The sequence below is a fragment of the Salvelinus namaycush genome, chromosome 18, assembly GCF_016432855.1.
Source record: "Salvelinus namaycush isolate Seneca chromosome 18, SaNama_1.0, whole genome shotgun sequence".
Classification (NCBI taxonomy): domain Eukaryota; kingdom Metazoa; phylum Chordata; class Actinopteri; order Salmoniformes; family Salmonidae; genus Salvelinus; species Salvelinus namaycush.
Genome location: NC_052324.1, coordinates 9666931 through 9678286, shown reverse-complemented (window position 1 = coordinate 9678286; position 11356 = coordinate 9666931). Strand labels below are relative to the sequence as shown.

Below are 11356 nucleotides of genomic sequence, written 5' to 3'. Positions count from 1 at the left end.
ATGCCTACTGTATATTACAATGATCCGTTTCAGGCACCAACCTCATGCTGTCGGGTAAGACGCATGAAACTCAAACTATTTTAGTAGGCTAACTATCTTCTTGAAGCTGCTGTGAAGTAGAATAATCGTTTCGTTAGCTGCTGGGGAGGTACCTATCCTTGTTTATACGTATACGATGGGGCGGCAGGTAGCCTAGTGGTTAGAGCGTTGGGACAGTAACCTGAAAGGTAGCTAGATCGAACCCCCGAGCTGACAAGGTAAAAATCTGTCATTCTGCTCCTGAACAAGGCAGTTAATCCACTGTTCCTAGGCCGTCATTGTAAAAAAAGGTTAAAAGTACATATATATATACAAAAGTATGTGGACACCCCTTCAAATGAGTGGATTTGGCTTTTTCAGCCACACCCATTGCTGACAGGTATAAAATCGAGCACACAGCAATGCAAAAATACCAACACTCCTTAGCTGTCACAACCCTGTGTGATATGTTCACTTGGCTGCGTGACATAAATCATAGCTTTGCAGGCCAGGGGTGTCCATATAGTCTCTCCACGGTTACTGGCCCAACGCTCTAACCACTAGGCTACCTGCGGCCCCCTTATCAAGGGTGTCAATCATTTTGGACCACTCTGTACATTTAGTGACACTTGGGGGAGGCATTTAATGCAAGTAATGAGGATGATGAAAGGTTTCAAAACGCAGTGCCTTTGGGAAGTATTCAGACCCCTTGACTTTTTCCACATTGTGTTGTGTTACAGCCTGAATTTAAAATGGATTATAAATAAATACGTTCAGGAGTAAAAATGTGCTTAACAAGTCACATAATAAGTTACATGGACTCACTCTGTGTGCAACAATAGTGTTTAATATGATTCGAACATGAATAGCCTGATTCACGCAGTCGCCTCTGAACAGTTGATGTTGAGATGTGTCTGTTACTGAAGCATTATTTGGGCTGCAATCTGAGGTGTAGTTAACTCTAATGAACTGATCCTCTGCAGCAGAGTTAACCCTGTGTCTTCCTTTCCTGTGGCGGCCCTCATGAGAGCCAGTTTCATCATAGCGCTTGATGGTTTTTGCGACTGCACTTGAAGAAACTGTATTGACTGACCTTCATGTCTTAAAGGTCAGAGTGTTGCGGAAGACACATTTCAGTTGTACAAATGACGAGGTATCCCCCTTTCCCTTAATAAGTAACGATGGACTGTCGTTTCTCTCTGCTTATTGGAGATGTTCTAGCCATAATATGGATTTGTCTTTTACCAAAAAAGGCCATCTTCTGTATATCACCCCTACCTTGTCACAAAACAATTGATTGGCTCAAATGCATTAAGGAAAGAAATTCCACAAATTAACTTTTAACATGGCACACCTGTTAACTGTAATGCATTCCAGGTGACTACCTCATGAAGCTGGTTGAGAGAATGCCAAGTGCGTGCAATGAATTCATCAAGGCAAAGGGTGGCTACTTTGAAGAATCTCAAATATAAAATATATTTAGATTTATTTAACACTTTCTTGGTTACTACATGATTCCATATGTGTTATTTCATAGTTTCGATGTAGAGAAAATAAAACAATTAATAAGACATTTCGGTAGCACTTTACATTGAAGCACAGAATACATGGTAATAACATGACAATAACATGGAAAATACTTCTCTTGATAACAATGTTAATTTCCTTCCAAATATATGTTAAAAACAAATTAAACACTCCAACCTTGATTTAATTTAATTTGATTGTTTCAAGGTAAAACGTACACATAAACAAAAGTATAAAACGTTCGCTTTGCCATAGATCTCTAATTCTACAAATGCAAGAACCATAAACTACCATTACGGACTCGTCTGCCATCGCTGTCATATTCTTCAATTTGATGGCAGGAGCCGAACCCACAACTAGAGGTAAAAACAGATCAAGGCAAAATGAATCATCCAGCAACTCATCACACACTCGAGCTGTGGTTATGCAGTTAGCTATATCTTGTTTCCAGTAACTACCATTTCACATGTACTTAGAAAACCAAAGAAACATTAACCATATTATCCCACCACTATTAAGTCTAGGCTCAACATCTGCGCCGGGAACATGCACACTGACGCAAACAAGTTGAAAACAGATAATTGGTGAACTTACGATCTTATTTTTCCGCTTCTGATGAGATTCAATTAAATAACATTTTCCCAAATATGAATAGATTATCTTATAGTAAAGAGATGCAATGTTTTGGGGGTTTTAAGTAACCTTTATTAATAGAAAACAGCACGGAACTGTAAAAATGTTTTTTTTACAATCATTTACAGAACCATTGTTGTTGCAACTTTTTGTTCACAAAGGCAGCGATTATTAAATCCATCCTCATCTGAAATAATATGGTTATTTTGAGCAACTAGGTTAATTTGAGCAGGCTGTGTTAGGCAAGGAAAATGTCATGCAAGCTGTATCAATGTAAAAAACAACAACATTGTATCAATGTAAAAAAGCGCATAAATGATTTTCCTCATAGAGGTCTTCAGGTGCTATGTCCTCTTCCCAGGTTCCTGTTGTGCAGCAGGAGAGAGAGCCCACAGCAGTACACCATGCTCTTCACTATCATCACTGTGTAAACCACAGAGGCCAGGTTCAGACTGCACGTTGACTGGAAGGAATCTGGGAAAGAGAAAATATTAAGGCTGGGATTCAATTTGAATGCAGGTTACATTCATTGCCGTTTAAAAACACATGTTCCTATTAAGCCGACATATGCTACATTTACCGTGGATGGCATCTCGGCACTGGATGGCATCTAGGCACTTTGCCTATAAACCATGATCAGATTATCTATCCGATCGCGTTTTGTCGGCTATACTCCACTTAGGAAGTTTTAACAATACGAACATTTTACATGACCTTGGCGAGTGCAACAGGTAATAATGTTCCATTCGACTCGCTCTGCCACGTCACAATTCCTGGTACTCTGGTCCTGGATCTTGGACCCACTACTCACGCTGGTCCAGGATTCGTTTCAGCCCGGGTTAGTTTGTGTTTCACACATGCTTTATAGCGCGGATCAGGGTAGGCTACTAAACGCTCCTGGATCCGGATCATAAGAGGATATGTGAAAGCGCCCTTAATTAAAGGTAATTTCAAATTGAGCAGCCATAAACAGCGTTTACCGTGAATGCGTTCGTTAGAAGGTGGAATGTCGACAAAGCGCAATCGGATTTAATACCTGTCTAAATCCGTTAATTTATCCAACCACTCGTATTTTGAATTTTTCCCTATTTTTTATTTTTGTTTTGAACTGACCCCAACCCTGCATGAAATATACAATAATATTACCTTCGACATGCTCCAGCATGTCATTTCTGAACGGGCAGGTTGGTGAAGACATGGTGGTTGGAGTATCTTCTGTTGGTTTATTTGAGAATGAGATGGAAAAAGATTATATTAAAGAATATGCTTTCAGAATATTATGTAGGCTACTGTCAGGGATAATTGTTCCGCTAATTAAGGTGTTTTGTTTTAACTTGCAAAACTAATAACTACACAACATTCCTATGCAATGGCCAATTTTATGTCACATTTTTATGTTCTTTCTTTTTAATAGGCCTATGTTTACATGGTTGAATCCATGATAACCTACTCATATAAATATAGTACATAAATATTAAATTAATAATGATGTATAAAAAAACATAATAGGCCTACATACTAATGTAAAACTATTTCAATGACTGGCTTTACCTTTTGGGATGTCAAATTGTTGAGCGCCCCATTCATGCTCCACAGAACAGATGTATTTGTTCCTGTACGTATTCTCTTTATCAACGATGATCATACTGGTCGTCTGTCCTTCCTCCCTCTTTTCCAGCTGTTCCCCCTCTGCGTTGGGCACCTCCGTTCTTCCACCGTTTGCATCCTCAATCTTCCATGAGATCTTGACCAAGTCTGGAAACATGTCTCTAGCCAGACATAGCAGGGTGGTCTTCCCATTCGACTCAGAGTTGGACGCTGGGTACACCGTCACTTTGGGTTTTCGAGGATTGCCGTCTGATTTTCAAGAGATATAATAACATTTACAGACTTCTTTAAAGGGACATCACACACAAGATGAATCGTGATGTCCCACACCATTTGTTCTATATCCAGCTGTACTGTCTATATTCAAGTGAACAATTCATTACATTTTTCTCCATAACAACTATCCTTTATGGAATATCTTATTTCAATGTAAATCATAACTTTCAATATCATTTAAAACGTAAGACTCTTAGTTAAGTAAACAGTTCAACATTTTTGCTCTATGTCAAATTACTTTACATTTATATCACTAATTTAACTGAGGGTGTATATCTCTAAGAGTAGGGACATGCAATATACTGTAAAATGTTCGTAATAATATTTTTTTCCTAACATGGATTAATCATGAATAGTGCATATTTGCGGAGCAATACTGCAGATGTTTTCGAAATGATTTTGGATAGTGATTAGAGCTATAGATTAAATATTAATTAAGGACTACTGCTTTGTTTACCTGTTGAAAATCAGAGGAATGGATATCTTACCTGTCACATAAAGTGTTGTGCCAGAGCCAAATTCGAGCCTACACAGTGAAAATTCCCTTCTCAAAAAGTAGTCTGCACTGTGAGGGTAGCCTGGAGGGGTGGATGTGGGGGATGGGGGGTGGTGGGGGGTTGGTGGGTTTTTTCCTGAGATAGTGTCACGTTCCTGACCTGTTTTCTGTTAGTTTTTGTATGTGTTAGTTGGTCAGGACGTGAGTTTGGGTGGGCAGTCTATGTTTTCTGTTTCTATGTTGGTTAATGGGTACCTAATATGGCTCTCAATTAGAGGCAGGTGTTTTTCATTTCCTCTGATTGAGAGTCATATTAAGGTAGGTGTTTTCACACTGTTTGTTGTGGGTGGTTGTCTCCTGTGTCAGTGTTAGTATGTTACGCCACACGGGACTGTTCTCGGTTTGTTTGTACGTTCGGTCTTTTGTGTAGTCATTTTCCTGTTCGTGAGTTCTGCGTTGTATGTAAGTTCGCATGTCCAGGTTTGTCTACTCCGTTTTGTTGTTTTGTTAGTTTATAGTGAAGTTCGTGTTTTCGTCTTTTCTGTAAATAAATATGTCAACTTCAGAAGCTGCGTTTTGGTTCAATCCATGCTCCTCCTCTTCGGATGAAGAGGAAGAGGAAAGCCGTTACAGATAGCTAGTCCCCCCATCTTTCAATTGGATAATTTAGCATTTTTAATTGTTAATCCAAAATATGTAAATGTTTCTCTGCATATCTAAGCATAACTCTTGAGCTTTAATATTTATTTTTTTACAGATCTATTTATTATTATTATTTTATATTTCAACTTTATTTAACCAGGTAGGCCAGTTGAGAACAAGTTCTCATTTACAGCTGCGACCTGGCCAAGATAAAGCAAAGCAGTGTGACAAAAACAACAACACAGAGTTACACATGGGATAAACAATTGTACAGTCAAGAACACAATAGAAAAATATGTGTACAGTGTGTGCAAATGAAGTAAGGAGGTAAGGCAATAAATAGGCCATAGTGGCAAAGTATTTACAATTTCGCAATTAACACTGGAGTGATAGATGTGCAGAGGAGGATGTGCAAGTAGAAATACTGGTGTGGAAAAGAGCAGGAAAACAAAAACATATGGGGATGAGGTAGGTAGTTGGTTGGATGGGCTATTTACAGATGGACTGTGTGCAGCGACCGGTAAGCTGCTCTAACAGATGATGCTTAAAGTTAGTGAGGGAGATATGAGTTTCCAACTTAAGTGAATTTTGCAATTTTTTTCAATCATTGGCAGCAGAGAACTGGAATGAAAAGGTGGCCAAAGGGGGTGTTGGCTTTGGGGATGACCAGTGAAATATACCTGCTGGAGCAATTGCTACAGGTGGGTGTTGCTATGGAGATCAGTGAGCTAAAATAAGGCAGAGCTTTACCTCCACTTGCTCCAGATGACCTGGAGCAAGTGGATTTGGCGACAAATATGTAGAGACGACCAGCCAACGAGAGCATACAGGTCGCAGTGGTGGGTAGAATATGGGGCTTTGGTGACAAAACAGATGGCACTGTGATAGACTGCATCCAATTTGCTGAATAGAGTGTTGGAGGCTATTTTGTAAATTACATCGCCGAAGTCAAGGATCGGTAGGATAGTCATTTTTACGAGGGTATGTTTGGCAGCATGAGTGAAGGAGGCTTTGTTGCGAAATAGGAAGCCGATTCTAGATTTAATTTTGGATTGGAGATGCTTAATGTGAGTCTGGAAAGTTTACAGTCTAGCCAGACACCTAGGTATTTGTAGTTGTCCACATATTCTAAGTCAGAACCGTCCAGAGTAGTGATGCTAGTCGCGCTGGTGGGTGCGGGCAGCGATCGGTTGAAGAGCATGCATTTCGTTTTACTAGCATTTAAGAGCAGTTGGAGGCCACGGAAGGAGTGTTGTATGGCAATGAAGGTCGTTTGGAGGTTTTAACTTCTTCGGGGTAGGGGGCAGCATTTTCACTTTTGGATAAATAGCGTGCCCAATTCAACTTCCTTCTACTCATCCCCAGAATATAAGATAGCATATTATTAGTAGATTTGGATAGAAAACACTCTGAAATTTCCAAAACTGTTTGAATCATGTCTGTGAGCATAACAGAACTTATGTAGCAGGCAAAACCCCGAGGACAAACCATTCAGAATTTTTATTTTTTTGAGGTCACTCTCTTTTCAATGAGATTTCATTGGGACACCAGATTTCTAAGGGACTTGTTTGCAGTTCTTACCGCTTCCACTGGATGTCACCAGTCTTTGGAAATTGGTTGAAGTTATTCCTTTGTGTAATGAAGAAGTACGGCCATCGTAAAGGAGGGTCACTTGAAGTAAATTGTTTGAGAGAGGCACATTACCAAAAAAGTTGCGTCAGTTTGTTTTCTTTTTGTATTGAACACAGATCATCCCGTCTTCAAATTGATCGATTATTAATGTTTAAAAATACCTAACGTTGTATTACAAAAGTAGTTTGAAATGTTTTGGTAAAGTTTACATGTAACTTTTGATATATTTTGTAGTGACGTTGCGCAAGTTGGAAGCTGTGTTTTTCTGGATGAAACGCGCCAAATAAATTGACATTTTGGATATATATCGACGGAATTAATCGAACAAAAGGACCATTTGTGATGTTTATGGGACATATTGGAGTACCAACAAAATAATTTTTTCAAAGGTAAGGCATGAATTATATTTTTATTTCATTGTTTTGTGTCGTGCCTGCAGTGTTGAAATATGCTACTCTCTTTGTTTACTGTTGTGCTATCATCAGATAATAGCATCTTATGCTTTCGCCGAAAAGCCTTTTTGAAATCTGACATGTTGGCTGGATTCACAACGAGTGTAGCTTTAATTTGGTATCTTACATGTGTGATTTAATGAAAGTTAGATTTTTATATCATTTTATTTGAATATGGCACTCTGTATTTTCCCTGGCTATTGGCCACCTACCCCAGAGAGGTTAACACAGTGTCCAAAGAAGGGCCAGATGTATACAGAATGGTGTTGTCTGCGTAGAGGTGGATCAAAGAATAACCCGCAGCAAGAGCAACATCATTGATATACACAGAGAAAATATTTGAATTGAACCCTGTGGCACGCCATAGTGACTGCCAGAGGTCCGGACAACCCTCTGATTTGACACACTGAACTATTTCTGAGAAAAAGTTTGTGAACCAGATGAGGCAGTCATTAGAGAAAGTCTGCGGTGATTGACAGAGTCGAAAGCCTTGGCCAGGTTGATGAAGACGGCTGAACAGTACTGCCTTTTATCGATGGCGGTTATGATATTGTCTAGGACCTTGAGCGTGGCTGAGGTGCAACTGTGACCAGCTCGGAAACCGAATTTCATAGCGGAGAAGGTACGGTGGGATTCGAAATGGTCGGTGATCTGTTTGTTACTTGGCTTTCAAAGACTTTAGAAAGGCAGGGCAGGATGGATATAGGTTTGTAACAGTTTGGGTCTAGAGTGTGTCATGTCTTCGGCTATGCCGGATTAAGTGATATGACATGCTATTCTATAAAATCATTTCTCTGTAATTAATATTAAATAATTAACTAGAAAGTCAGGGCACCACGAAATAATGTTTATAGAGCTGTTATCTTCCGAAAAAACTCGTAAAGACCTAGTAATCTTTTACATCAATAGCAGTCAATATTTAATCGTCACCTTGTTAAGTCTCATCTGAAAGTTGTAAATTCTTGGTTATCTTCACGAACCCTGGCTAACAAGTTGAATCAGAAATACAAAATTTGGTTTAATTATTTATTTACTAAATACCTAACTAATCACACAGAAATACATATACACAGAATGAATCATACATTGATGGACCTGGTGAACGGAGTCGATATAGCGGCTGGTTACACAAACAAAACGGGTGAGTGAAAGAGTGGGAAGACTGAGGAACCCTAACCTTAACCCTAACCACAGAAAAACACAGCCATTTTTCCAGCCAAAGAGAGCAGTAACAAAAAGCAGAAATAGAGATCAAATTAATCACTAACCGTTGATGATCTTCATCAGATGACACTCATAGGACTTCATGTTACACAATACAGGTATTTTTTGTTCGGGAAAGTTCATATTTATATCCAAAAATCTGAGTTTAGGCAAGACGCTACTGTCTCACTTGGCATAAAGCCTGAGAAAATGCAGAGCTCCATATTCAAATTAATTATTATGAAAATTACTATAAAATCAAACTTTCATTAAATCACACATGAAAGATACCAAATTAAAGCTACACTGGTTGTGAATCCAGCCAACATGTCAGAATTCAAATAGGCTTTTTGGCGAAAGCATACGATGCTATTATCTGAGTATAGCAACATTGTAAACAAAGAGAGATACGCATATTTCAACCCTGCGGGCGCGACACGAAACGCAGAAATAAAAATATAATTCATGCCTTACTTTTGACGAGCTTCTGTTGTTGGCACTCCAATATGTCCCATAAACATCACAAATGGTCCTTTTGTTCGATTAATTCCGTCGGTATATATGCAAAATGTCCATTTATTTGGCACGTTTGATCCAGAAAAACACAGGTTCCAACTTGCTCAAACGTGACGCCAAAATATCTCAAAGGTTACCTGTAAACTTTGCCAAAAAATTTCAAACTACTTTTGTAATACAACTTTAGGTATTTCTTTACGTTAATAATCGATACAATTGAAGACGGGATGATCTGTGTTCAATACAGGATTAAAACCAACTGTAGCATGCTTTCTGGTCTCGCGCCTCGAACAAACAGGACACCTAGAGTGACTCGACTTCAAGATGGCCGTATTTCTTCATGACACAAAGGAATAACCTCAACCAATTTCTCAGGACTGTTGACATCCAGTGGAAGCCGTAGGAACTGCAAGCATTTCGCTTAGAAATCTGGTTTCCCAATGAAACTCATTGAAAAGAGAGTGACCTCAAAACAAATAAAATCTGAATGGTTTGTCCTCGGGGTTTCGCCTGCTAAATAAGTTCTGTTATACTCACAGACATGATTCAAACAGTTTTAGAAACTTCAGAGTGTTTTCTATCCAAATCTACTAATAATAATCTTCTGGGGATGAGTAGCTGGCAGTTGAATTTGGGTATGCTTTTCATCCAAACGTGAAAATGCTGCCCCCTACCCTAGAGAAGTTAACGTTGATTCCGAAAAGCTCAAATCAAAAGTTTTGGCCTTGAAAAATAAATTATATCCTAATTATAAGGTCAAATGTGCCTGTGGTAAGACAACAACACATTTTTTTGTTTTGTTTTTCTTCAACCTTAAGTAGAACCTGGTGATTGTTGGAACCAAAAAAAGTTTGAGTGAATGCTTTTGTTATTATTTCCTCTCATATGGGTTCTCTTGAAATTTAACCAGAGGAACAAAAATTGACTGACATCTGTGAATCTCATGTGTTTGAATTGCTTTTGTTGTATTCTCCAATAATAAATAATAGTAATTTGTACAGTCCAACATGAAGTTTACATCTAAATTATCTACATGGAAGCACGCTGGGAGGGATCGGCTTGTGTGTTGTTGTCTTAGCAAGGAGTTAGGCCTAATAAACTATGACTGTGCTTTTGAAGACTTTGTAATAAATACATTGAATATGTACTTTGAAGGGGTTAAACCACTTCCCGCCCCTAACCGTCCCATGTCACATATATCCCTGGACTTCATCACTGGTCTACCCCTGTCTGATGGCAACATGGTTATCCTTACCGTGGTGGACCGATTTTCCAAAGCCGCCCACTTCATCCCTCTCCCCAAGCTATCCTCAACCAAAGAGACAGCCCAGCTCATGGTGCAGCACGTCTTCCGGATCCATGCACTTCCAGTGGACGTGGTCTCCGACCGGGGTCCTCTGTTCTCGTCGCAGTTCTGGAAGGCATTCTGCACGCTCATTGGGTCGCCGGCCAGCCTCTCCTCCGGGTCCCACCCCCAGTCTAACGGCCAGTTGTAGCGAGCCAATCGGGACCTGGAGACGACTCTTCGCTACCTGGTTTCCGCCAATCCCACCACCTGGAACCAGTAGCTTGTGTGGGTAGAGTACGCCTGTAACTCTCCCTTGCTCAGCCACTGGTTTCTCGCCTTTTGAGTGCTCCCTGGGATATCAGCCCCCGCTCTTCCCGGAGCTAGAGGACGAGGCATACCCTCGGCCCAGATGTCCATCCGCCGCAGTCGCCGTACCTAGAAGAGAGCCCGGTCGGCTCTTCTCAATACCATCTCCAGGTATTGATGACAGGCGAATCGCCACTGGACCCCGGCTCCCCATTATCATCTCGGGCAGAGGATATGACTGTCCATTCGGGATCTTCCTTTCCGGGTAGAGTCCCGGAAACAGTCCCCCCGTTTTATCAGCCCATATCCAAGATCCTTAGCCCCTCTGCTGTTCGTCTTCTGTTGCCCCGTACCCTCAGTATACATCCCGCTTTTCATGTGTCTAGGATTAAACTTATTTCTCACAACCCTTTGGCTCCCAAATTACAGCGTGACATGTAAAGGAACGGGGACGAAGACCAAACAAACACGTATACAAAACACAGGGTTGAGACGGAAACAAAATAGCGAGCAGTACCTCGAATAAATACACAAGCGCACAATAATACCACACGGGACGAGACCCGTAATCATCTGTGCAATACACGCGGCACAAAAGCCAAAACAACACAGTACAGGTACTCGCATGACCAACGGACATTGGAAAAATAATCGACCCCTCAATGGTGAACAGAGGGCACATTTATACAATACAAAATCAAAGATGAATGGGTACCAGGTGTGCGTAATGAGCATAGTTCAGTTTCTAGAGGCTGGTGA

The 11356-nt window shown here is 40.2% G+C and overlaps 1 gene segment (V, D, J or C); it reads right to left on the bottom strand.

Moving 5' to 3' along the window:
- Positions 1-2325: 2325 nt before the first annotated feature.
- On the bottom strand, positions 2326-10246 carry LOC120063528. The segment is given in 5 exon segments: positions 2326-2652; positions 3298-3390; positions 3730-4035; positions 4551-4640; positions 10228-10246. Coding segments are annotated over 5 exon segments (645 nt in total).
- Between the last annotated feature and the right edge of the window lie 1110 nt (positions 10247-11356).